The sequence below is a fragment of the Paramormyrops kingsleyae genome, chromosome 7 (assembly GCF_048594095.1).
Source record: "Paramormyrops kingsleyae isolate MSU_618 chromosome 7, PKINGS_0.4, whole genome shotgun sequence".
NCBI lineage: Eukaryota > Metazoa > Chordata > Actinopteri > Osteoglossiformes > Mormyridae > Paramormyrops > Paramormyrops kingsleyae.
In genome coordinates this window covers 13,847,821-13,870,228 of record NC_132803.1, presented here as the reverse complement: position 1 = coordinate 13,870,228, position 22,408 = coordinate 13,847,821, and the positions used below count along the sequence as shown (strand labels likewise).

The 22,408-nt window shown below is 42.3% G+C and overlaps 1 protein-coding gene across 4 annotated transcripts; it reads right to left on the bottom strand.

The window, feature by feature from the left end:
* Window positions 1-4,251: 4,251 nt before the first annotated feature.
* Window positions 4,252-17,561, bottom strand: LOC111849789 (galactosylceramide sulfotransferase-like). 4 transcript variants are annotated; one of them, XM_023822970.2, is made up of 6 exons: window positions 17,425-17,561; window positions 14,607-14,686; window positions 13,911-13,982; window positions 13,561-13,796; window positions 10,606-10,737; window positions 4,252-8,847 (listed from the first exon to the last, which is right to left on the bottom strand). In XM_023822970.2, exons 5-6 carry the CDS (start codon window positions 10,719-10,721, stop codon window positions 7,698-7,700), a joined length of 1,266 nt encoding a protein of 421 aa, XP_023678738.1. In that variant the 5' UTR covers window positions 10,722-10,737; window positions 13,561-13,796; window positions 13,911-13,982; window positions 14,607-14,686; window positions 17,425-17,561; the 3' UTR covers window positions 4,252-7,697. The 4 variants fall into 4 exon arrangements, with proteins under 4 accessions (XP_023678738.1, XP_023678739.1, XP_072570453.1 ...); XM_023822971.2 differs by lacking the exon at window positions 14,607-14,686 and having other exon boundaries at window positions 17,425-17,555; XM_072714352.1 differs by lacking the exon at window positions 14,607-14,686 and having other exon boundaries at window positions 13,561-13,792; window positions 17,425-17,555.
* Between the last annotated feature and the right edge of the window lie 4,847 nt (window positions 17,562-22,408).

Below are 22,408 nucleotides of genomic sequence, written 5' to 3'. Positions count from 1 at the left end.
TCTGTGCCCGTGTCATGCCACGTCCCTGCACCAAACCTGTCCGAGTCCATGACAATAGCTTTTTATCTTCCTGTGAAAACTAAAACACAATGTTTCAGCACACCCAGGCCAAGAACCATTGTTTTATAGCACTAAACATTTATTTTTCAACCCAACAGAACAATAAATTAACTAAGTATCCAATTTGTTCCTTCTTGTAATAGAATATGCATTTAATCATCGTGTTACACTCTCTGTGTAGCCACAGCAGTCAAGCTGATTTATTCAGAAGCAGTGTAATAATTGTAAATAATTTTGCAGTGATAAATTATTTAGGGCCTGCAATATCTGACTCCTGCTGTGTTTTAAGACTCTTTAATTACCTGCCCTTATTTTTCTCAACTTCCTGTCAGCAAAGGGCAATTTCTGCACATCCTCCTGCACTGGCTCTGTCCCCGTCTCTCTCATGGGTGCCAAGCCACCAGTCAGGGAGCTGTAGCGGCAGATCACCGTGGCAACAGAGCCGACAGCCTGCCAGCGCTGAGTAGGCAGGTTGCTCAGAAGTACCATTCCCAGCGGGACCAGTAAAGGCCTAAACAATGTTGCCATGTGGACTCTGGTGGCTGAAGTGGAAACCAGAGTCATAAAGAGGTCAGTGCAGATGAGGGTCTTAAAGTTCCTTGCTGTGGCTCTTCCTGAAGAGATTGTCCATTGCTACATCCCCAAAGCAGGAGCTCCACTAGAGCTGGGGGGGGAGGATAGCACCCCTGTCACACATCCACACCCATGTCTAGGACCACATCTGCCTAAAATCCTCCTGCTGAACCAGATCTTCACTGGTGCCTTACAGATTAGTTTTCTTTGAGAACTGCAGTCCCATAATTTCCATTAAGGTGGAAGCCTCCGGAGTCGAGCTCCACGTCCTGGCCCGGCACCGATTTTCCGGCTGAGCGGGCTGCTCTTGGCAGGACAGCCTGTTCCTCCTGTGTGTCCGATTCAGGGATGTACTGGGATTTCACGGCAATCAGCCTGCATTAATACGCTACATCTAGAAAGAAAAATGTATTTACTGACCCGGTGTGCTTTGAATATGAAGCTCAGGGAGATACGGGATCAGTGGATAGCGGCCTTCATATGCATGTAATTACGGCATAAACAACAACGTATGTGTCACGCCCACGCAGGCGGGACCGAGCGGGAGCGCAGCTTTACGCCTAATTAGCGAACTGACAAAAGAGACCAGCGCTCTAGGGCACGTTGCGAAGTATTGTGTCAAATAACTTTGAGCCGTGCCGAGCGTTTAATTGTCTCTCATCTACCCGATTTCCCTGACCTGTTCTGTCGGTCTAGTGTAAACTCCTCACCCTGCTTCCTTTCCTTCCCCAGCCCAGCTCCCATACCTGACCCGCTTCCCTTGCCAAGCCCTGCTCGTCTCGTCTCCCCTTCCCTGTGTGGTCGCGTCCCGTGCTTACCTGTAGGACGGATTCCCTGGCTTCAGACCCTCGCTCCCCATCATCGACCTTGCCTCTGGATTACCCTCGTCTGTACCTTTGCAAAGTCCTTGCCATTAAAGCCTGCAGTAACCCGCATTACTGGATCCGTGTCTCTCTGCCCGAGCGATCGCCACGGTATGCAGGGCAACGAATGCAACAATCATAGTCACGATGCGGTTTCTGAGTCAGCACCAAGGAGATGCACTGGACCCACAAATATCCTTCACGGCAAGTAAATAGTCTTCTGAGCATCAACAGGTTTTAAGGGCTTATGTGGTGTGAAATAATCATTAAAATAACAATTTGGCTCGACCATAGGGCCAGATCAGTTTTAGTGCAGCACTGTGACTAATCATACCTGACTAATCGGGTGAATGACCACGTGAGACCAATCATCCATCAGGACTGAAGAGACAGGGCAAGAATCTCGACTCTCACGCCGCCAAGGTCACAGGATAACACAGTGCATTGGTGAACCAGGGAAAGGGACAGATTACCTGATAATCGGAGGACATGCTCCTCATACGTCTATCCCTAACATTAAAATAGGACCAGATGCGTGTGTTGGATTCGAAGGCCTATATATAAGAAAATCATATAATGACAGATTAGCAAACAAAGAAGTATTAATTCACAAGGAAATGCATGTGTAAATGTGCTTTCCTTAATTATTCATACCATTTATCCCTGCAAGCATCCCCACAGCTATGAAGATGGAATATTGCTAGGTTTTTACAAATCACAAAACATAATATGTGCCATGTGAAAGATCATAATATCCCCTATTATTATTTTTTTTAAACTGCTTTGTTTTAATTGACTAACCTGGGGTCTATTTCAGAAATCAGGATTTCTTGTTTAGCCGGATAACTTGCTGGATTTAAGGTTCTCTCAAATGCAAGTGAACATAGATAAATTCCATTTAAACTGGGATACCTTAAATCTGACAAATTATCCGGCTAAGGAAGCAATCATGATTTCTGAAAGAGGCCTCTGTAGATCAAGGTTCTCAGCATAACTTCTTCTGACTCATAGTTATCTAGGTTGAAAATTAGGAAGATCCCCGCTCCTCCACTGCAGAAAATGTCAGCCAATCCTCATAGGCTACCTTCTGACACCATCTTCTTAAAGGGACCTTTACTTTTTCATTTTTTTTTACCTTTATAATATTCCTTTCTTCCATTTCCAGGCAGAGCTAACAGTCGCTTATGTTTGCTAATCAAACCTGGATTATGAGATCTGTACGTAATCAACCATTAAAATGTATAAAACAGAGACTTGCGCTAGTCCATGTGCTTTTTCTTTGACAGAAAACGCTCCTGGTGTTTGAATGTGGGTTAAACTGCTAAGAAAGCTGTACGTTGGCCCCTAGAGACAAAACACAAACATAAGAAAAAGCAGAAATAAAATGAAAATGCGCAGCACAAATATCCCCACTGTGGGATCAATAAAGTCCTATCTATCTATCATCTATCTATCTATCTATCTATCTATCTATCTATCATATATCTATCTATCTATCTATCTATCTATCAAATTAAAAAACACAAACCAACCGAGTGTCCGAAAACCGTAAGTTCGATTCCTTCGTCGAATGGGTTCTTGGACACTCTGTGAAGGGTTTGTGAACCGATCCCAAGAGCCATTGCTGCGTTTACTGCGGAAATGCAGTTACACTGTTGAAAGGAATAAAATAAATGCAGCTGTTCATCATTTATCACAACAGTAAATTATTGCATTTCTGCATAATAAAACTATATGTCTTTCATCAAAAAACAAAGATATTTATTAACTTTGACGTTTACACAACAACGTATGCAAGTTTACTCATACTCATTGTATGTGTATGTGTGATTGTATTGGTAATATTGCAGTTGTTGTTAACTGTGATGTAGTCCTTGACACTCATGCACATGAATTTGGCTAAAGTAAAGAAAATAAGATATATATATATACACGCGTGTTTATTCAGCATCGACACCCTTTCTGCTTTTTATATATTGTTTTTTTTATTGTGAATAGTCAAGCTGAACATTTTTGTTTGAACACCAACCCCATCTTTCAGTCAAATAACGTAACCTTGAGACACCGTTTGATTTATTATCCGATCCCATGATTTGTTGGGCCTGACCATATGATCGTCATACGGTCAGGCGCAAAAACAGACGAAAAAAAAAAATAGTGCATCACAGTTCGAAAGAATCAAATCAGTTAATTGAGTGGAACTTCCCATCACTACTGTGTAGCGACTGGGCCACATGAGCTCACCGCGCCCCCTAGCTTTGTGGAGCACTTCCGGTTTGGGATCGTCTACTTGCAGTGCATTTTCTTTCTGTTTCTGCTTTTTCTTTTGTTTGTCTTCTTTGAATTGCAGCACATTTTCTTTCTGTTTCTGCTTTTTCTTTTGTTTGTCTTTGAATTGCAGCGCATTTTCATTTTGTTTCTGCTTTTTCTTTTGTTAATCTTTTTTGAATTGCAGCGCATTTTCATTTTGTTTCTGCTTTTTCTTTTGTGTTTTTTAATTTGTAGCGCATTTTCATTTTGTTTCTGCTTTTTCTTTTGTTTGTGTTTTTTAATTTGCCATGCATTTTCATTTTGTTTCTGCTTTTTCTTTTGTTTGTGTTTTGTCTCTAGGGGCCACCGTAAAGCTGACATTTCTAGATCTTCCACTATAAAAAGCGAGCCAGTGTACATGAAATATGTGTCCCTATTTGAGTGATTGTGTGTGGCTGTTTTTGTTGCACATTTGAAAGAGATCTTAGTAACACAACCCAGTACATTTTTCCATAAGCAAAATTTATTTCATCCCCATTTAGAAAAGCACTCCACTGTGGCACTAAACATTCACCAGAATTTGCCAAGGATCTTTTGCTATCTGCTGCCAAAAATGTGCTGTTTGATCACTTTGGCTGGTCAATAAACCAGAAAGGCCCGATATTACACCTCAAGAGAATGATGACACTTGGACACCATGTACCTCTTCACTGGATCAATGCCGTTCCAAGAACCTGGGAAGCATTAACAGTCACCATATATATGCAACAGAAAGAATAGGAGCAGTGCTTATTATGATTTCCCATTTGACCACTAGAGGGCGCCAAAATCCATTATTCTTCAGTTTGGCTCTTTTTTCGCAAACACAGTATCAATTTTTATTCCAACTATTTACGAGAGCAATGAGGTCTCCATGCTGGTATGTACCACACCTGTGCAGGAGTGTGGGGTTCCGAAGCATATATAAATATATATTTTGCAGATTACGTAGTTTCCTGCTCAAAGAACCACTTTGAAAACACTGACATCAGATATATTATTCGTTTGAAAGGGATGCTTTTCCCAGTATCAGCGTTTCCCTTTGCGGACATGTTGAGCACTTAATGAAAGCATTCCTGTGAAGCTGAGGTTTACTTTAAAACCAGGCCGTGTTGAACTGCGTGACAGACTTAATAGTGCGATAAGTTCACAATGGCAGAAAAATGCAGCTAATTACTGGGTCCACGTTACAGTGTGGAACTGCTTTTTTGAATAGCCTTCTCAGATTATTTTTTATTCATCCCCTCTTTTGAAAACACGGCACGCCACGGCTGCATTTACCATATGGGCAGCCTTAGCGCGAGCCCAGGGGCTCTGTGTTCAAGGGGCTTTTGACTATGCCAGATTTAAAAAGTCTAATTGGAGGAAGAGTGCAGTAATCAGATACTGGCAGATGTTCACAGTAATTTGCATACAGAAAATACATTTGTGGGTAGTTGATTTGCAGGTTCTGCTACCATAGAAAACGTACCTGCAGATATTAGCAGTCAGGTGAGGTAGCTGCCATCGGGCTTAAGGGGTGACGGGCTCAGCTAATAGCCACTTAGGTTTGAGAAGCTCTTTCATTTTATTTACAAATGTTTGTTTTGATTTTAAAAAAGCGAGGAGAGAAAAGCAGCGAACAGTTTTTACTCGGCGTCAGTTTATTTCCACAGCACTTCGTTTATTATAAAAAAGTAGAAAAAAAAGTTCTCTTTTACAGCAACTATTTGACGATTTATTAATTCAACACAGAAACCACGTTCTTTCTTTAGCAGGTAAAAGGTGAATCCATTTGAAACTTGAAATCAATCCCATGCTGAACCAGAACGACAAGCTTTGTCTGTCACGCAGTATTCTGTCTAAATTTGGGTTTAAGCAAAGTGAAAGACACACCACAGTGCACAACGAAATGCACGCTCTGCATTTCACCCTTACGTGACATAGCAGTGGGCAGCTATTATTGAGTGCTCAGGGAGCAGACCGTGGGGGTGGTAAAATTCAGTCACAAGCATGCTTCCATAATCACGAGGCCACCACTGCCCTAATGGTATTTTTATGGTTTTGTTTGTAGACGTTTCTACGGATTTTACTTTTCTGCGTATGGTAGACCTTCGTCATGGTAGTGCTTTTCCCCTGAACAACCACAGTACCACACTGGAATATATAGACATGTGACCTAGCGAGCCATGTCACCCATTTCACATTAAAGCCAGTTTCCTGACAGAATGACTTGAGTCACATGAGGGATACAGTGGTATGTGAAAAGTCAGCTGCTATCAGTTCATGATTAATATCAGTCAATATCAGCGACATCTATTAAAGCTAAATCTTCCAGATGACATTCTCTTCAAGCAACATCGATACAGAGAGGACGATCCTCCGAGGAAAATGTGCATAAAGAAAAACATGGTTCAGGATTCGAGCCCTTGCACATGTGCACTACACTCCGTGTCCATTCTAAATTGATTCTAACTGCTTTCTTGATAGAAGTAGTGATTTTAATCAACAGAGTAGGAATGCCTATATGCTACCACATCCAGTCTGTTTCCTCTCCCAGCATTGCTTCATGGATGGCATGCATTTTCCCTGAGCGAGACCAGACGGGTAAGCTGAGGGTAGGGCTTGGCAATATGGAAAAAAATTGTCATTATTTCTTTACTTCAAGGAAACGTTATTAAGGTTCTTATTTTTATATTATTTTCAATTTTATTTGAAATCCGGTTTAGCTTTACTTTTCAATGTGGTTTGACTAGTTTTTATTTTATTTTTAAAATATATTTCTGTTTGATTTTTATGAATTTTTGTTTCAGTAATTTAATTCATAGAGGTAGACTGAAAGTTGTTTTATGAGTCTGATCTTTAGAGAATCCTACATTAACACCCAGTGCACAATATGTAGTCATTTCCTGAAAGTGGGTATTATAAACAGTGATTAAAGGTAAATCTTTATTTTAGCAAAATAGTATTTAAAAAAAAACATTATGAGTTTATTTTTATTTCCTATAGTTTCAGAAACAATATTAATAGTATTCCTTTAGCTGTGTTTTTTTTTTTTTTACTTTACCTTTGTATCTTATTTTATTTCAGAATTTGCGAAAATATTTTTTCATAGTTTTAGTATCAGAACAAGAAAAAAGCAACAAATCGAATGAACTGGAAATTTAAATCTCATTTTAATAAATAAATTATACAAAAGTAAACTTTTTGGTGTAGGGTGTAATACTAGGAAACGCTGACAGTATGGTTTGTTGCTAGCTTATTTTCTCTGACTGCCTCACTGCTCTATCCCAGGAATGGGTTTGACATCCCGTAATTAAAAATAAAATGCTGTGCCCCATTTTTAAGTAATACGGGACATGATTTCTTTAGACTTGAAATACAAACCCTAATTGCTTGTGTTTATGCACAGCACCAGTCTGTTGCGTGTTGCATGTTAAACTGCAAAAAGTATCGGCATTCCATCACCGTCTTTTTACCGTAGTTATCCACAGTATCTCCAAAATAAATGATGTTATGGCAGAAGAGCTATTGCTTTCCTCGCTGACACTTCACTGAAACGTCCTCTAAGGATGTGCATTATATTACCGAAACAGTAGCATTTGGCCGCGCTAACTCAGTCAGTGTTTAATTGCATTTGTTGGCCATAGGTTTTCTATTCTTAAAAGAATTCTCTATGATTGGTTGGAAATGCATTCATCTCTGTGATGTGATATGCCGATGTGTGCTATCAAGCAATGTTCCTCATTTTCTTATCATTTAAATTATATACGATAAGTATCACCCAGCCCTACCCAAGGGTATACTTATGAAGTACGTCCTATCCCTGAGTTAATCCACATCCTCAAAGAATGATCTGGTCCTTCCAAACGGCGATGTCCTTCGTGTGACGCCAGTTCACGGAGCTGGTCATCTTCTGGATTTCATGTCTGGCTACAAGTTGATGACTCCTAACATTTGACGCCAGAACAATTTCGCCCAGAGATTGACGCCGAGCTCGTACATGTACTGAAGCTCTGGGGTCAGCATCCTGCGGCATTCCGCGTGCCGCACATCGTCAATGTCCTTCCTCAGGTTGTAGCCCATGATGGACCGATCGCCGAGAGGTTGCCACGGCTGCAGTGTGGCATCCCTGATGCTGTCTGCCTCCACTGCCCTCCCGCCCTCCACACAAGTGGTCGCCATCTCTGCGTTGCGCCGCCGCAGCTCCGCCACCTCGCGGGCCATGCGTTCCCTCCCATACACCTCCACCTTTGCCCAGAAGGTGGCATTGAAGTATCGGTACAGGCGCCAGTCAGCGGCATTCCAGTCTCGTGCCTGCATCCTCTGGTGCTCTGTCATCTTGGAGATGGATGAGTCACGACGCATGTTGAGTCGCAGGAAGAGCAGGTCCTCCAGCTCCCAGCAGAGGGTGTCCTTGAGGAGGATGAGCGACTCATCGAAGTACTCCGCCACCATGACCAGTTGAAAGCGCTTGTCGACTGCCTGGATGGCCTGCTCTACTCTAGGATCATCTGGCTCAAGATTGTTGTCGTAGCCCAGGTCAAAGAGGAGCAGGTTCTTGAGGTAGAAGGAGTTGTACCCATTGGGGCTATAGTAGCGCCAGGGGTCCTTAAGGAATTCAGCCAGTTTCTCTTTGGCAGGGATCACCCAGGTAAGAGGCACCAGGCTGTTGAAGTAGTGGAACGCAGACTCGAAGACGTCGGCGGGGTCCCGCAGGATGGTGATGAAGGTGGCGTCCGGTGGTAACACGCTGACCACCTCGGACTCATTGAAGCGCATGTGGTTGCAGACCATGTTGAAACACATCCCAGGCTGGTAGCCCTTCACCTGTAGCCTGTTGAACATCTCTGGGTAGACAAAGTCATTGCGACTGTTGGGGAATGCGAATCTGAGGCCGTGCTTCTCCCCAAAGCGGAACAGGATGTTGAGGATCGTGCTGCTAGCCGTCTTGTGTGTCTTCATGAACATGACATTCATCTTCGGTGAGCAGCCACTGACTTGCCTGGGTGCACCTTTGGTTGAGATAGTTTTCCCTTTAGTGAGGATCGGGTCTCGGTCACAGGAGGCGAGAACCAACATCCTAAAGGCACAGAAAAACACATGACAGCTATCCCCATTTAATTTGATCTTCAGCTCTGGAAAAAATTAAGAGACCACTCCATTTGTTTAAGAATCTGCATCCTGGTGTAATTCTGGTTCAGCTGGCTGAAGGCTACAGTGTGAGGCAGGCTGCTTCCAGGCTCAAAGACCAAGACCAAGGTGAAGCAGGAGACACTGGAAATAAACAAAAACCAGGCAGGTCGAGGGCAGAACTTTCTAAAGCCAGAGATGACCATCACCTTATCTGACAGTTTCTCATGAATAGTAGGATGACACCAAGTGACCTTCAAAAGGAACAGGAAACGTTAAGCGCAGGTGTGAAGTGCACTCCTAGGACAGTTCATATCAGACTCCTAGAAGCAGGACTGAAGACCCATAAAGCAAGGAAGAAGCCCTTCATGAATGAGAAACAGTGAAGAACCAGGCTGCAGTTTGCAAAGAAATATGTATTATTCATAGATGCAGACCCATAAACTGAAAAATTAGTGAAACAAAGAACTGCATGGTTTCTTAATTTTTTCCAGCGCCGTATGTCATTAATTCAGATGTTGACCTTTCGAAAGGTATCAATCAGATGGTTCAGTGCCAGGCTAATTCAGAAAACTCCTTGATACAGCCCTCCCAGTCGCTAAGGGAATAGATGTGAGTTTAAATAGAATAAAATTATTTAAATAATTGGGTCTCCAACAGTGACCTGGCGCCATGGTCCTAATGGACTTTGGCTGCATAAAGCTGGCGATCAGTTTCTGACCATTTTGGTATTTTTTCCTTCTATTTCAGTGGTTTTCTTTGCTTTGCAAAATCAGGTTAACATTAAACATGAAGTATAGTTTGATCTTCAAACATATATACAAATAAAATATAATTAATGAGTAGTTTGTGGCAGCAGGATGTGCTGTTGTCACACAGGGCTGGCCCCAATCGCACTGTTAGGCAGGGTCATGTGAGGTAGAGCGCCCCCTAGCCAAACACCACTCACAGCAGCTGGCATTGCATGTCCCTTTGTGTTACATTTCAAAAACTCTTGTTTCCTGCCTGCCTCTCATCTTCCTTATTCTGTTTCTTTTGTTTGCGCAGTTGAGTAGCAACTACCCCCACCCCCATTTGTGCACATTGACATTTAAGAATAGCTGTATAATTATTGGATTGGGCAGTTAATTCTTGCAATCTGCATTCTGATTATTGGGATGAAAGCTGTATTTTTGGTACAACAACATTCCTTGGATGGTTGATTAATCTGTAACTAATGAGGTTGGCTGTGAAGGACGGTATATGACTATGATTCTGAGTCACCTATGGTCCAGTAAAATATCCTTTAAAAGTATGTAATGATTCTCCTGTACAAAATTAAATACTGTTTTTCAAAAGTAAATACCCTGTAGAGAACAACCGGTGTGTTATTCATTATACACATCAATCGTCTTCTAACATTAGTATGTGATTAGTGCTGCTTCACTAGCTATCTCTACCTGCTGAAAGAGAAGGTGGGTTGTGCAGAGCCTTTTATCATCCTTCAAAGCCCTTTGCATGTCAACTGTGACAAAGAAAAGGCGAAACCAGGTGCTTATTATTTCTCAGCACAAACTCAGAAGCTGGAACAATGAGTCAGAGTAAAGACAGTGGAATAGTACTGCCTCAGTAGTCGTCCCTCTGAGAACCTGCCTTATAGCCCCCCCACACACACACACACTTCTTCTGGTCTATCTGTGATCTGGATCGCAGTAGCACCAGGACTTACCTCGGGTGATAGACCTCGAGGAGCGGCACTGACATCATGTGGTACAGAAGCATGGCGAAGGTGGTGAGTACCCCCCCCAGGAGCAGACCCCTGCCCCCTGACCGCCATCGTCGCATGGTTCCTGGGGGCTAGCTGTAGGGAGACAATCATAGGTGTCTGGAGGAGGCGTGATTCTGTTCGCATGTTTATCCATCAGCTGGAATGTGAAGCTGTTACGCTGGTTCTGACATCTCCTGGAATGAATCTGGCTTCCGACAGATACAGACCTGCCTGCTTCCTGTTTCGGTCACCTGGCTAGCGTCACTCTACAGCGTGTGCTGACTTTCTTTCCTGTCATGGAAAGTGAGCCTGTCGGTCTCTCTCTCCCCACTCTGGACACCAGTAGGCTTAGGGTTCAATTATCCTGCCCATGACATCACACCCCTGGCCCCTGTGTTTCCAGAGAACCTCTGCTGAACCAGCAACAGTGAGCCTGTGTTCCTACGGCAGCCCTCCTACATAACTTCACTACCTTTTCACAGGAAGTTGTGAAAAAGAAACTCAACTAATCGTCACAGTGATCCAAGTGGACATAGGTACATCTCCCTCTGTTCAGATTGTCAATCCTCTTATGTTAAACACTTTCTTCTCTCAGGTTCTCCTTCGTAAGTTGTCCTAAACTCAAAGCAAACATGAAACCACCAAGTCCACCAAACTCCTGCGTGAGAAGAGAGAGACAGCCAGTTTCACACTGAGCCGCATTAAGATATTTAATAGATCTTGGAACCAGTGGAGCAAGCTGCATAGCATGGATTGCCACATAAGTAACGTGAACCAGATTAGCCTTGTAAATCCAACTTGAAGGCATCATCAGACCTAAGAAAATGTGGCTCTTAAGTATAGTTATGGTTTACTCTGATGGTGGTCCTGTCCAGAGCAACTGCTGACCAAGCCTCTGGTTTTATGACAGCTAATCAGCAGGTCCAGGTCTTTCACTGTTTTGTACCTAAACTGCATGATCTAGACCAGGGTTGTCAAACAACAGTCTTGGGGGTCTTTGGTTTAGCCTCATTTAACACACCTGATTCGACCCCTTGTGCTAATTACCACACAGCTCTTGAGTTGGATCATTTGTGGTGCAACACAGAAAGAAGTAAGCTACACCTACAACTAAGCTCCGGCCCCCCAGGACTGGAGTTTGACATTCCTGATGTAGACCAATTTCTCGGTAGCTGCTTTTATTTTCTTCTTCCAAACATGTGGAAACTTTGACCTGGCCTGTAATGTCGAGCATGTTTTGGATTGTTGTATAGTGAACCCTCTACAGGACATTTTGACAGCTCTCTCCAGTGCTACCAGAGCATCTCAAGATGAGACAGTGCAGGTGACATGCCTTTTCCTGGGGGCCAGAGACCCAGCCCCTAAAGTCCAAGAGCTATTCTATTTCTGACACCAAGGGGAGGTATCAAACCCTGGACTCCTCCTCACTTGTGATTTCATGTATTTAGCAGATATTTTTATGCAAAGCAGGACCAGTCCTAACACACGAGCCACACAACGCCCACCTTTCAAAGTTTCATGGAATGCTACCTTAAGAAACAGCAACATTTTTTAGAGGTTTTATTGAATGCTACCTTAAGAAACAGCAACATTTTTTTAGAGGTTTTATTGAATGCTACCTTAAGAAACAGCAACATTTTTTTAGAGGTTTTATTGAATGCTACCTTAAGAAACAGCAACATTTTTTAGAGGTTTTATTGAATGCTACCTTAAGAAACAGCAACATTTTTGAAAGTGGATTCATAAAGCCCTCCCAATGCCCATCAGCCCAACGCTGATGCTCATGGCATCACTTTGAAAAATGTGCTAAAAATACTCTCAAACTCATGTTTCATTGGAAGGAACCGTGCGCTTGACTGCAATGTCTAGTTTTTAGTGAATAATGTCTAACACTGAAAAATATTGTTCAGTAACACTTAAAACACGTTTTGCCTTGCACAACCTTAACGCATGATAACCATCTCTCTCATACTCAAACACACCCTGTACATATGCCCACGGCAGTCTGCAAATAGATAATTTAAATGAGAAGACAGTTTTCTTCAGTGTAACAGGCTAATTTTCCACCGACCAAAACTCTCAAAAGCTACTACAAATTCAGACACACTGTCCTCAGTAACCCTTTTCCAGTGTCTCTGTTTGTCCCCGCATGGCCTCCGTAACTAAGCAGAGCATTTATACATTTACATACAGCCCTGGTATCTACTTCTATCTCTTGCACACAATCCCATGTTGACCATTTCCACTCTACAACTTAGCTCAGCACACAGCGACCTAAATTACGGATAATCAAACAGGGCATGTCTTTCTGGACATGAATCTTTTGTAATAAAAGTATGCGAGTACTGTATGCACTAACTTAGATTAATATCCAATAAATTAATGCAAGTATTAGTACATTTGTCTGTGTGTATCTCAGGCTGAAAAAGATACAAAAGATTCCACCTGCACTGTTTTGCTCCCACTTTTCCTCAGAGTAAACTCTCCATATGAAAACTTCTGCGTTGTGTCAGTTCTCAGTTGTAGAATCAATTAATTTACTCAGTTAACACAGAGAGGGGAAAGCAGATCTGGTCAGACCAAACAGCCTTAATAACCCCGTAATGTCTTTGTTTTCCCATATATGGAAAATTAACCTTTTCCCGGATGAACTAGGTATGGAACTTTCAACACCCCACATACAGTAGCATACCTATCTTTTCAGCATAGCCAGTCAGCCGTATCAACACAATCAAACTCTCAGTGTGACTGTATTTCAAAAAGCTACTTTACAACCGTTGCCCCTGACTACAAATCACTACAAAACCAGGTGCCATATTTATTAAACACTAGAGTGGCAGATTAAATAATGTCTAGAAAGGACATAGTGACTATTCCTGGAACAACACTTTAGCCTCTGGTAATGAGAAAAGTTACCTTCGGTGCATTAATCCTTCAGGAGCAGCCAGCAGACCTTTAGAGAAGATCAGCTTTGTTGGCACTTGTATCAATCAGACAGTTTCCTTTCCTGGCTCATTGAGACGTCTTGATTCACACACCTCTTCTCTCTCCATACCTCTGTTTAAGCTGAGCCTCTTACATCACTTTTGACTCCGAGAGGCGGTCTCTCTTCGTGAACGTCCGTACATTTGGGTGTGAATACTTCCCTCTGTCTTTGAAAAAGATAATGTAGTAATGACCAAATAACCTGGAATACTCATAATCTCTTATAAAAGACTTACAGATGCCTTTATCATGAGGTTCAATGGTTATACTTAAAAGCAAACCTCTCGTTGGAAACGGCTTTCAGGTTTTTCTGCGTTGACATGTTGATGACATAATTACCATACTTCTTCTTCCTAGAACAGAAAAAAAGGCTTTGCTGCTGGCGGCTACAAAGACCGGTGCGTAAACGCAATAACATTTCCAGTAGTATAAAAGTCAAAGAAATTGTCACCATAGCAATAAACAAAAATTGGGGAAATTAATAATTACAGTTTGGGTTGCAGTAGCATCTACAATTTAAAGACTGACAATCGCAGAAACATTTAACATGGTGACTCTGAATTCCACAAAATTCCTTTTCAGGATTCAGGGACCTTGCAGCAATGTTTCGAGTAGTGAGGTAAACCCAGTCCCTGACTGACTAAAGAACATAAATAAATAGAGCAGAGAGAACTCTTGGAGCAGGAAACTCCATGACCAGCCGTGCTTTCTCGTGTCCTGCAAGCTGAGATGCATCCCCTGGCACAGCACAGAAACCACTATTCACGTGCTCGATGGCTATGTTTCAATTCAGACCAATGGGGCTGCAGGCGGCATCTGGATCACATACACAGAGCTTCTGTTTCAAGGTCTAGGAGGGGTCTGTTGCTGTGTCCAGGAGCGGCATGGCTAACCGGAATTATTTCGGTACACCCAGCTATACGTACGAATAAGATTAAGTTAATTGGGATAAATATGTCAAATAAATCTGCAGGTACCTTCTGCCATAGAAACCAGGATTGACCATGATACCCTCTGGAATCTTAGTCAGTTTCCACCTCTGGTCAGCCAAGGTCATCTGTCGCAAGATCGGTCATATTTACTACACAAGTCCTCTAAACTGTTTTTCCAAAAACAGTAAATGTTTCCTTTTGTGACTTAAAAGCCTCTATGGAAATAATTCAGAGATACCTGTAACATGAGCCATATTATACGCTTTATCTCTAGATAAAATATGTATATTTTTATGAATTATATTTAATGCTCAGTCAGATGAGATTGATTCATATTGTTTTCATCCTTAGAGTGTTTTATTCAAAACTACCCTTTCAGATGCAAAACTGTAGCCAATTTCATCCAATACATCCATTTTCTGTGCCGTTTGTCCTGTTCAGCGTAGGGGGGTCCGAAGCCTATCCCGAAATATATGGGCACAAGGCAGGGAAAAACCCTGGATGGGATGCCAACCAATTTCAGATTGTAGCCAATTGAAAAACACATTTTTCAGATGCTGATGCTGTTTTGTATTCAGGACTATCTCCAAGGATGGGCAGGGCCCAGAGTCCAGCTAAGGTCAAGCTAAACCAAGTCATGGAATTCATTAGATTAAGTGTATTTTGCAGGGTGTACTTATTAAAAGTGTAATGGTATACAAACTTAAAAATTTGGTACAAACCTCGGTTTTGGGTTCACAGATTGGTGCAAAATAAAATTTGTATTTAAATAATTTATTGTTGTAAAACCACTTATTTAAAATAAGTTTTCAAAAAACAAAAATCTTATTAAAAAAATCACAATAAACTACATCACATTTTCTCTAATACCGACTATTTTTTTCATTTGTTGTGTAGGTTTGGTACATCATTTTCAGATTGATACACACAATAAGATGAATAAATTAATTTCTTGACCGGGGCAAACCTAAATTCACAACATGGACACCGATTACAGCTCATCCTGTTTACAGTCAGTCAAAACACTGGTCAACAGTCATTTTGCTACTGGAGTTCTGTCAGCTGTACCTTATCAAAGTACACATGCTGACTCTAAATCTGAAAACCGTTTTTGTCTATCACGTCCCATTTTTAAGTTATGGGTCTGTTTGTGATTATAACATTTTTGTCGATAACGCTGCCGTGAAGCGTCGGTAGATTACTGGTTCCGTAACACAACATTGAATTTTGGACTATAATCGATTAAATATGCCACTAAATTGAAATTTTATACTAAAACTGATTGTACTGACTTTTTACCTGTGAATTTTGACATTTTTATTGCTTTTGTTTTAGACGATATGAACAGGCGAGGTTGTGTGAACCATCCTGATAACTTCTCTTATGTCTGCGGACAATTTACTGCACAAGATCAGCGAAAGAATCTGTCCAGCAGACTTAGAAGTGCATACTACCATTATTTTGGTTGCAAAGTTGGCAACCAAGATAAAGCATGGGCCCCTCATGTGTGCTACTCCAGTTTAACACAGTGGCTGAATGGCAGACGGAAAAAGATGCCATTTGCTGTACCAATTTGTGCTGGTTGTTCAGAATTTTCTTGGTAACCATAGTTCAGAGAATTATGTTGAGCTTGTGGAGAACATGTTGACAGTGTTTCAGGTAATGGGTGCCAGAATGTCACTTAAGATGCACTTTTTACATTCCCACCTTGACTTCTTCCCACCTAATCTTGGTGATGTCAGCGATGAGCATGGGGAGAGATTTCATCAAGATATGAAGATGATGGAAAGCAGATATTAGGGAAAGTTCAATCCCAGTATGATGGGAGACGACTGTTGGTTCTTGCAAAGAGAGACGAATGTACAGTACAAGCGTAAAAGCAAGTGTCTCAAACATTTTTGAACATGCTGACATCACTTGTGTGAGTTAAGATATGTGTATATATGGTGTAACATGTACTCTTTATGTGTGTTGATGTTTGTTTTCAGTGTAAAATCCTTAACACAAGTTTGGTGGGACATAGTTCATAATAAAAAAAATTGTGCCAAACAGCAAATTATCTTAAACGTCAGCAACGTGTAGCTCAGAAACCATACGTGATAGCTGAATTTTAATTACAGATCTGAAATCAGCATAAAACACTTCTCAAGTTCTCAGTAGCAAACAAAAAGTTTTCTTTTGTTGACCAGTGTAATTGGCGATTTGGTTATCCAAATATACCATGCAGCTTCGAACAAGAAATCTGCATGAAAGTAAAGCAGGGGGGGAGGTTCCACGAAGCAGGATTTCTCCGTTAGCTGGGTTTAACTTAAATTAAGTCCATTTAAACTGTGATACCTTAAATCCGACAAGTTACCTTGATAAGCTTCGTAGTACAGGCCACTGGACTTGGCACCTCATTTGCCTCCGAGTTGGACCAAACTAGTCTCAATTGTTTGTGCCATGTTTGTACCGTTTAAAAATGTTAGTTCTGATATTATTTATGAGTTTATCTCTTTTGGTTTATGTCATTACATAATTGCCTTTATCACGGGGCAGACCGGGTCCGGGGGATAAAGATGCAGAGCAAACGAATCCAAAACACACACAATCACAGATAATCTGTATCCTGTACTACGAAACGGGGTTACTGGTTTATCGGGGTAACTTGTCGGATTTAAGGTACCAGAGTTTAAATGGACTTCATATTCGTTCATTAACATTTTGCCCAAACTACCTTAAATCCGACAATTAGTTACCCCGATAAGCCAGTAATCCCGCTTCGTAGTACAGGCCACGGGTCTGGGAGAACACACACCAAAGTCACACAGGAGGGAACTCAGGAGAGAAAGCGGGGCTAAAACCGGTTTGACAGATTAAATACCTTCAGCAATACCGGAACACAGTATTCCGACAATTGTGATCAGGCGAGGGGGCGTGGCTGCGGATAGCAATCGGCTCACACTCTCGTTTCTCATGTGACGTAATAAACACTGCGGTCAAGCAGTACGCGCTTTACCAAAGCATGGACAAATCTTTCGTGCTTAAAATGTGTAGTCACCCATAGACGTAACATTACGGTATCACATCGCGTTTAAAAAAATAACACACAAGCGATCGCGCATAGGAAAATGGTTTAAGATTTACACATTGTCATATGTATAAAGTACAGGATGTAGTAAAATACAGTGAAATTCTTGTTTTTCCATAATGCAAAAAACATGCCTTATACCATCTGAAAGACAAAGTTCTAGGCTATTTCTACACAAAACTTGGTTAGCTTTTGCTGTACCATTATTTAAATGTTTAATGCCATTTGAAACGCAAGGTCCCAAGCTATTTGGTCAACCATGGATAATATGCGCATAAAACCATGGATTTCAAAGTAATTTTTCTTGATAATAGTACAAAAAAGTATAAGGTATAAGACTTGTTCGTTGCATTATGATAAAAATCATTCTATTTTAGTACATCCTGTACTTTACACATAAAACAGCTCTATCGCTAGACTCGTAAACTCCTAAACTCGATCTGATACCGTAATGTTACGTCTATGCACGCACCTCCCATTTTATTAAAGGCGGATTATTTTATAAAGCGCGGATTATTTGACCATGTATCAGACGGGCGCGGACAGCTTGACCGCAGTAAATAATTGGGGGGACGTTTGATCTCTTCGTGACAAAGCCCGAGTCAGATACCACATTTTAGAGTCGTACTGAATAAATTCAGATTCTCAGCTGCTCTCACCCATTTGCGTTTTAATTATGTTGTATAATTTGTATTTTGTTATAACTATCTTCACTTTGTGATTGTTCTTAATATTTTTGGAACATGTTCCGTTTTGAGGAAGCACAATGATCTGAAGATTAAAATGCAAATGACCGCTGCTGTCATTAAATGTAAAACCGTTTGTGCTTTAACTTTTTATATTTACTGTGTCTTGTATATCTACCTTCATTATACTGATGACTGGCATCTCGCTTTTTTAATGTGAAAATCTTACGTACCTTTAGGATAGTCTTCCAAAGCCTATAACTATTATATTTTACTTAAATAATAATAATAACAATAATAATAATTTAAGTAATAAGTTAATGGATTTAAATAATGATCACAGCCAGCACTTTTCCCTTTTTTTAAGTTGACTGATTGGTGTACTAAGGTGTTTAATATTCAGAGGATTGCATTATGTGCAGCTAGGGTACATTGAATACGCTCCACCTGCCTGTCACTCTGAAGAAGAAGGGGGGCGGGGGGTGCTGTGGGTCTTCCCCAGCTGCCGGTGTTCTGACAAAACGTCCTACTTTATCAAAACATCCTACCGTAGTGCTAATCGATAGCCCTAACCCTAACTATTACCCTAACCCAGTGGTTCTCAAAGTCGGTCCTCAGGCCACACTGCCCTGCTTGTTTTCCAGTTATCCCTGCCCTATACACACTGTTGATTACCTGGATCAGGTTTGTTCAGTCAATCAGAAACTGAAAGACAGCTGGGACTTGTGTGTGGGGCAGGGATAGCAGGAAAACAAGCAGGGCAGTGGGGCCCGAGGACCGACTTTGAGAACCATTGCCCTAACCCAGTGGTTCTCAATCCTGTTCCTGGTGCCCCACCTGCCAGAATGTTTTCATTCCAACCCTACCTTAATCACGCTTATATGGTCCTTAATAGGCTAAAGCTGGTTACAGACCGAACGCGGCATGCGCTGTGCTCGCCGCGAGGCATTGGCGCAAAAAGTAGGCGTGGTTTTCAAAACTCTCTCCTGTCATTTTGGCTCGTGGTCAGTAGCGACAATGTATATTTCGCATTCAAAAAGATTCTACGCTTGTGTGATATAGCTCTGGGAACTCAGCCACGGACAATTTAAGTTTTTCCTCCATTTCGTTTTCTGTGCCCGGTTCGGTGCCTTGTTTCTATTGATCGCGAGACAATGTGTCATAGCGCGCAGCGGGCAAAGTTCAACAAAGTTCATGTTTGACCACAGTGCTCGCACAAGCTCCGTGAGCGGCGCGCGGCACGGAGCGCAGCATAGTGTATGCCGCGTTCGGTCTGAAACCGGCTTTGGCCTATTAAGGACCATATAAGCCTGATTAAGGTCGGGTTGGAATGAAAACATTCAGGCATGTGGGACGCCAGGAGCAGGATTGAGAACCACTGCCTTAACCCTAACCCCCTAAAACCTTCACCGTAACCCTAATCCTAACCCTAACCCCTAAAACCTAACCCTAATCCCAAGATGGTGGAACTGCACATGCACGGAAAGGCTCGATAGCACATCTTAATAGGTAGGATGTTATGACAGAACACCAGCACCTTGACATTTCTCCCCCGGTTGCTGTGCAGCTCCTCTGGGGCCCCGGAGCGGCGCAAAGACTCCTCGCAGAACTTCACTGCCATGGTGGTGGCACTCCAGTTGGGAATGGCGTATGCCTTGGGACACTTCATGAAGTAATCCATGGGTATGAGTAGAGGTGCACCAATCCCACTTTTTCTGTTCCAGTCCCGATATCTGAACAGAGGGTATCGGCCGATATGAGTAACGATCGGATACCAAAGCTCCTTTTGAACTACTAAATTACTAAACACCAACTGAAAAAAGAGTATGCCAAAAAAGCTTTGTTAATTAGGCTACTATAAACATACATAATGTACTGTTCCACTTCGTTCGTACCTCTTGTTTTAAGCGTTTTGGAGTCATTTACTGTTCAGTTTGAATATAAGAGTATATGCAGTTGGCGAATGCTTAAAATGCCCCACAATATTCTCCCACTGGCAATGTCACTTTGGTCTGCAGCCCATGTATCACAAGCTGTAGCAAGTATGCAAAACAGCACAAGCTGGCAACTCCATTGGGAAAACATCCATTGATTTTTCGTATTACTCATTCTCTCTCGCACAATTGTGTATGCTTTGTTTAGTGGGATTTTCCACTAAACACTACTCTCACCTCTCAAAACTTGTTTACAAAGATTGCTAATCGCTGTGAAGCTAGTTGTTTTAAGCATAGAATACTTCCAGGTCACAGATGTTTGTCAGTTTGTTTTGCAAATATGCAAGTCTCTTTGTATCATCACTTTCTCATTTGATGTTCTTTTGCTCATCCTACTGCAAAGTTTAGTTTACTTTAGCTCATTTGTCATATGTATGTTAACACTACAATGAAATGTGCTGGATGAGAGAAGTAACAAGAAAAGTCTCTCAGCATCGGAGAAGATAAGAAAAGAAATAATAAAAACAGGTCATAAATAATAGAATGCATGTGTATGTATACTTGGGGGGTGGGCACAGGCAAACTGCAGTGTTGCACATTGGAGAAAGTGCTGTATGTAAGTATCAATAAATTAGGGTGACCAGATAATCCATGTCATCCCGGACACCTTGAGCTATTTCAGGTTTTACAAACTACCTTAAATCCGAAAGGCTCCTGCGCTTGGCTAAATTGTTACGTTCTTCTTGCGCTTTGACTGGTTTGTTTTCTTGACTGAAAGATTCATCCAGCTGTTTCACATTAACATTAAAGACATATGCATGGTTATAGGAGACTGACCAATCAGCACACAACAAGAACTCGGTGCTTAAGTGAAATCCAGGTCCTTTTAATTGAAATGATAGGTTACAGATCCTGTCCTAGCTCAAGGTGTCTGGGATTACATGGATTATCTGGTCACCCTACAATACATAGCACATAATACTACCATAATACCATCGATACACAGTGGTTACACAGTTAATAGAGTAAACAGAGTTTTGTGATATATTGGTAACAGTGCAATGTGGAATGTTTAAGTGTTGGAGTTCAGGATTCTGATGACCTGACGGTAGAAACTGGTCTTGAGTCTGGTAGTCTGGACTAGTGATCCAGTTAGGGTATGCACATGATGTCACAGTAAGCAGAAGCCACAGCCTTCACAACCACTGAGTGGCAAATAGACTGAGTGGCAGCGTTTGCGTTCAGCTTGAATGCTGCAGAACTAAAATGGGAAAGAGCTGCCGTGCAATTGATTGTATAAATTGATTTAACAAGAAATAGGGGCTCTTTTTACAGACTGCTGCAAACTAAATAAGTAGGTATCGGACATGGATCGGTCGCATATGGCCGATATCCGAAACATCTATTAAGTATGGATTGGTGCACCTCTAGCCATGAGTATGTAGGGTTTCCCAGCCTTCATGCGGGATCCCCAGGATGTCCACCCCCACGCACTCCATGGGGGCACCCACCAGAGCCCAGCATTTCCTGCTAGGACCCTTAAGAGCCTTGCTCTTCCAGGGTGTCCCATTGGGAGTGGTAGGCCTCGGTCTCTGGGCCAGAGGCTGAGATTGCCTCCCAGTCCAGTCGCCCACCCTCGTCCAGCCATTACCTAACCCAAACCCTAACCCTAACCCTGGCCAGCATGGGGTCGCTGTGCTGCTCCATGATGAGCTGCTGACAATCGACATCCTAACAGGCCTCGTTGTCAAGTGCTCTGCAGGGGGCAGCTGCCACCACGGCAATCTTATCCTGCTCCTCCACTCTGCAACTTTGGCGGCAGCTCACGGTGAGGCAGAGCCAGTGAGACAGAGCATCCGCATTCCCATGCAGCCTCCTCGGGCAATGATGGACCTGGAAGCTGAACTCCACTAGGACCACTAACCAGCGGGTGAGCTGTCCCTCTGGGTTGCAGAAGCTCAGTACATAGGTATGGGACGCATGGTCCATCCACAACCAGAACTACTGAGCGCAGAGGTAGGGACAGAAGTTCTTACAGGCCTGCACCACAGTGGCAACCCCCGTTTGGTCACACCAATAGTGCTAGTAGCCACTCCAGAGGTCTAGGGAGCTGAATCATGTGGACCGAGTAATGTAGTCCAGCTCGTCAACCATCCA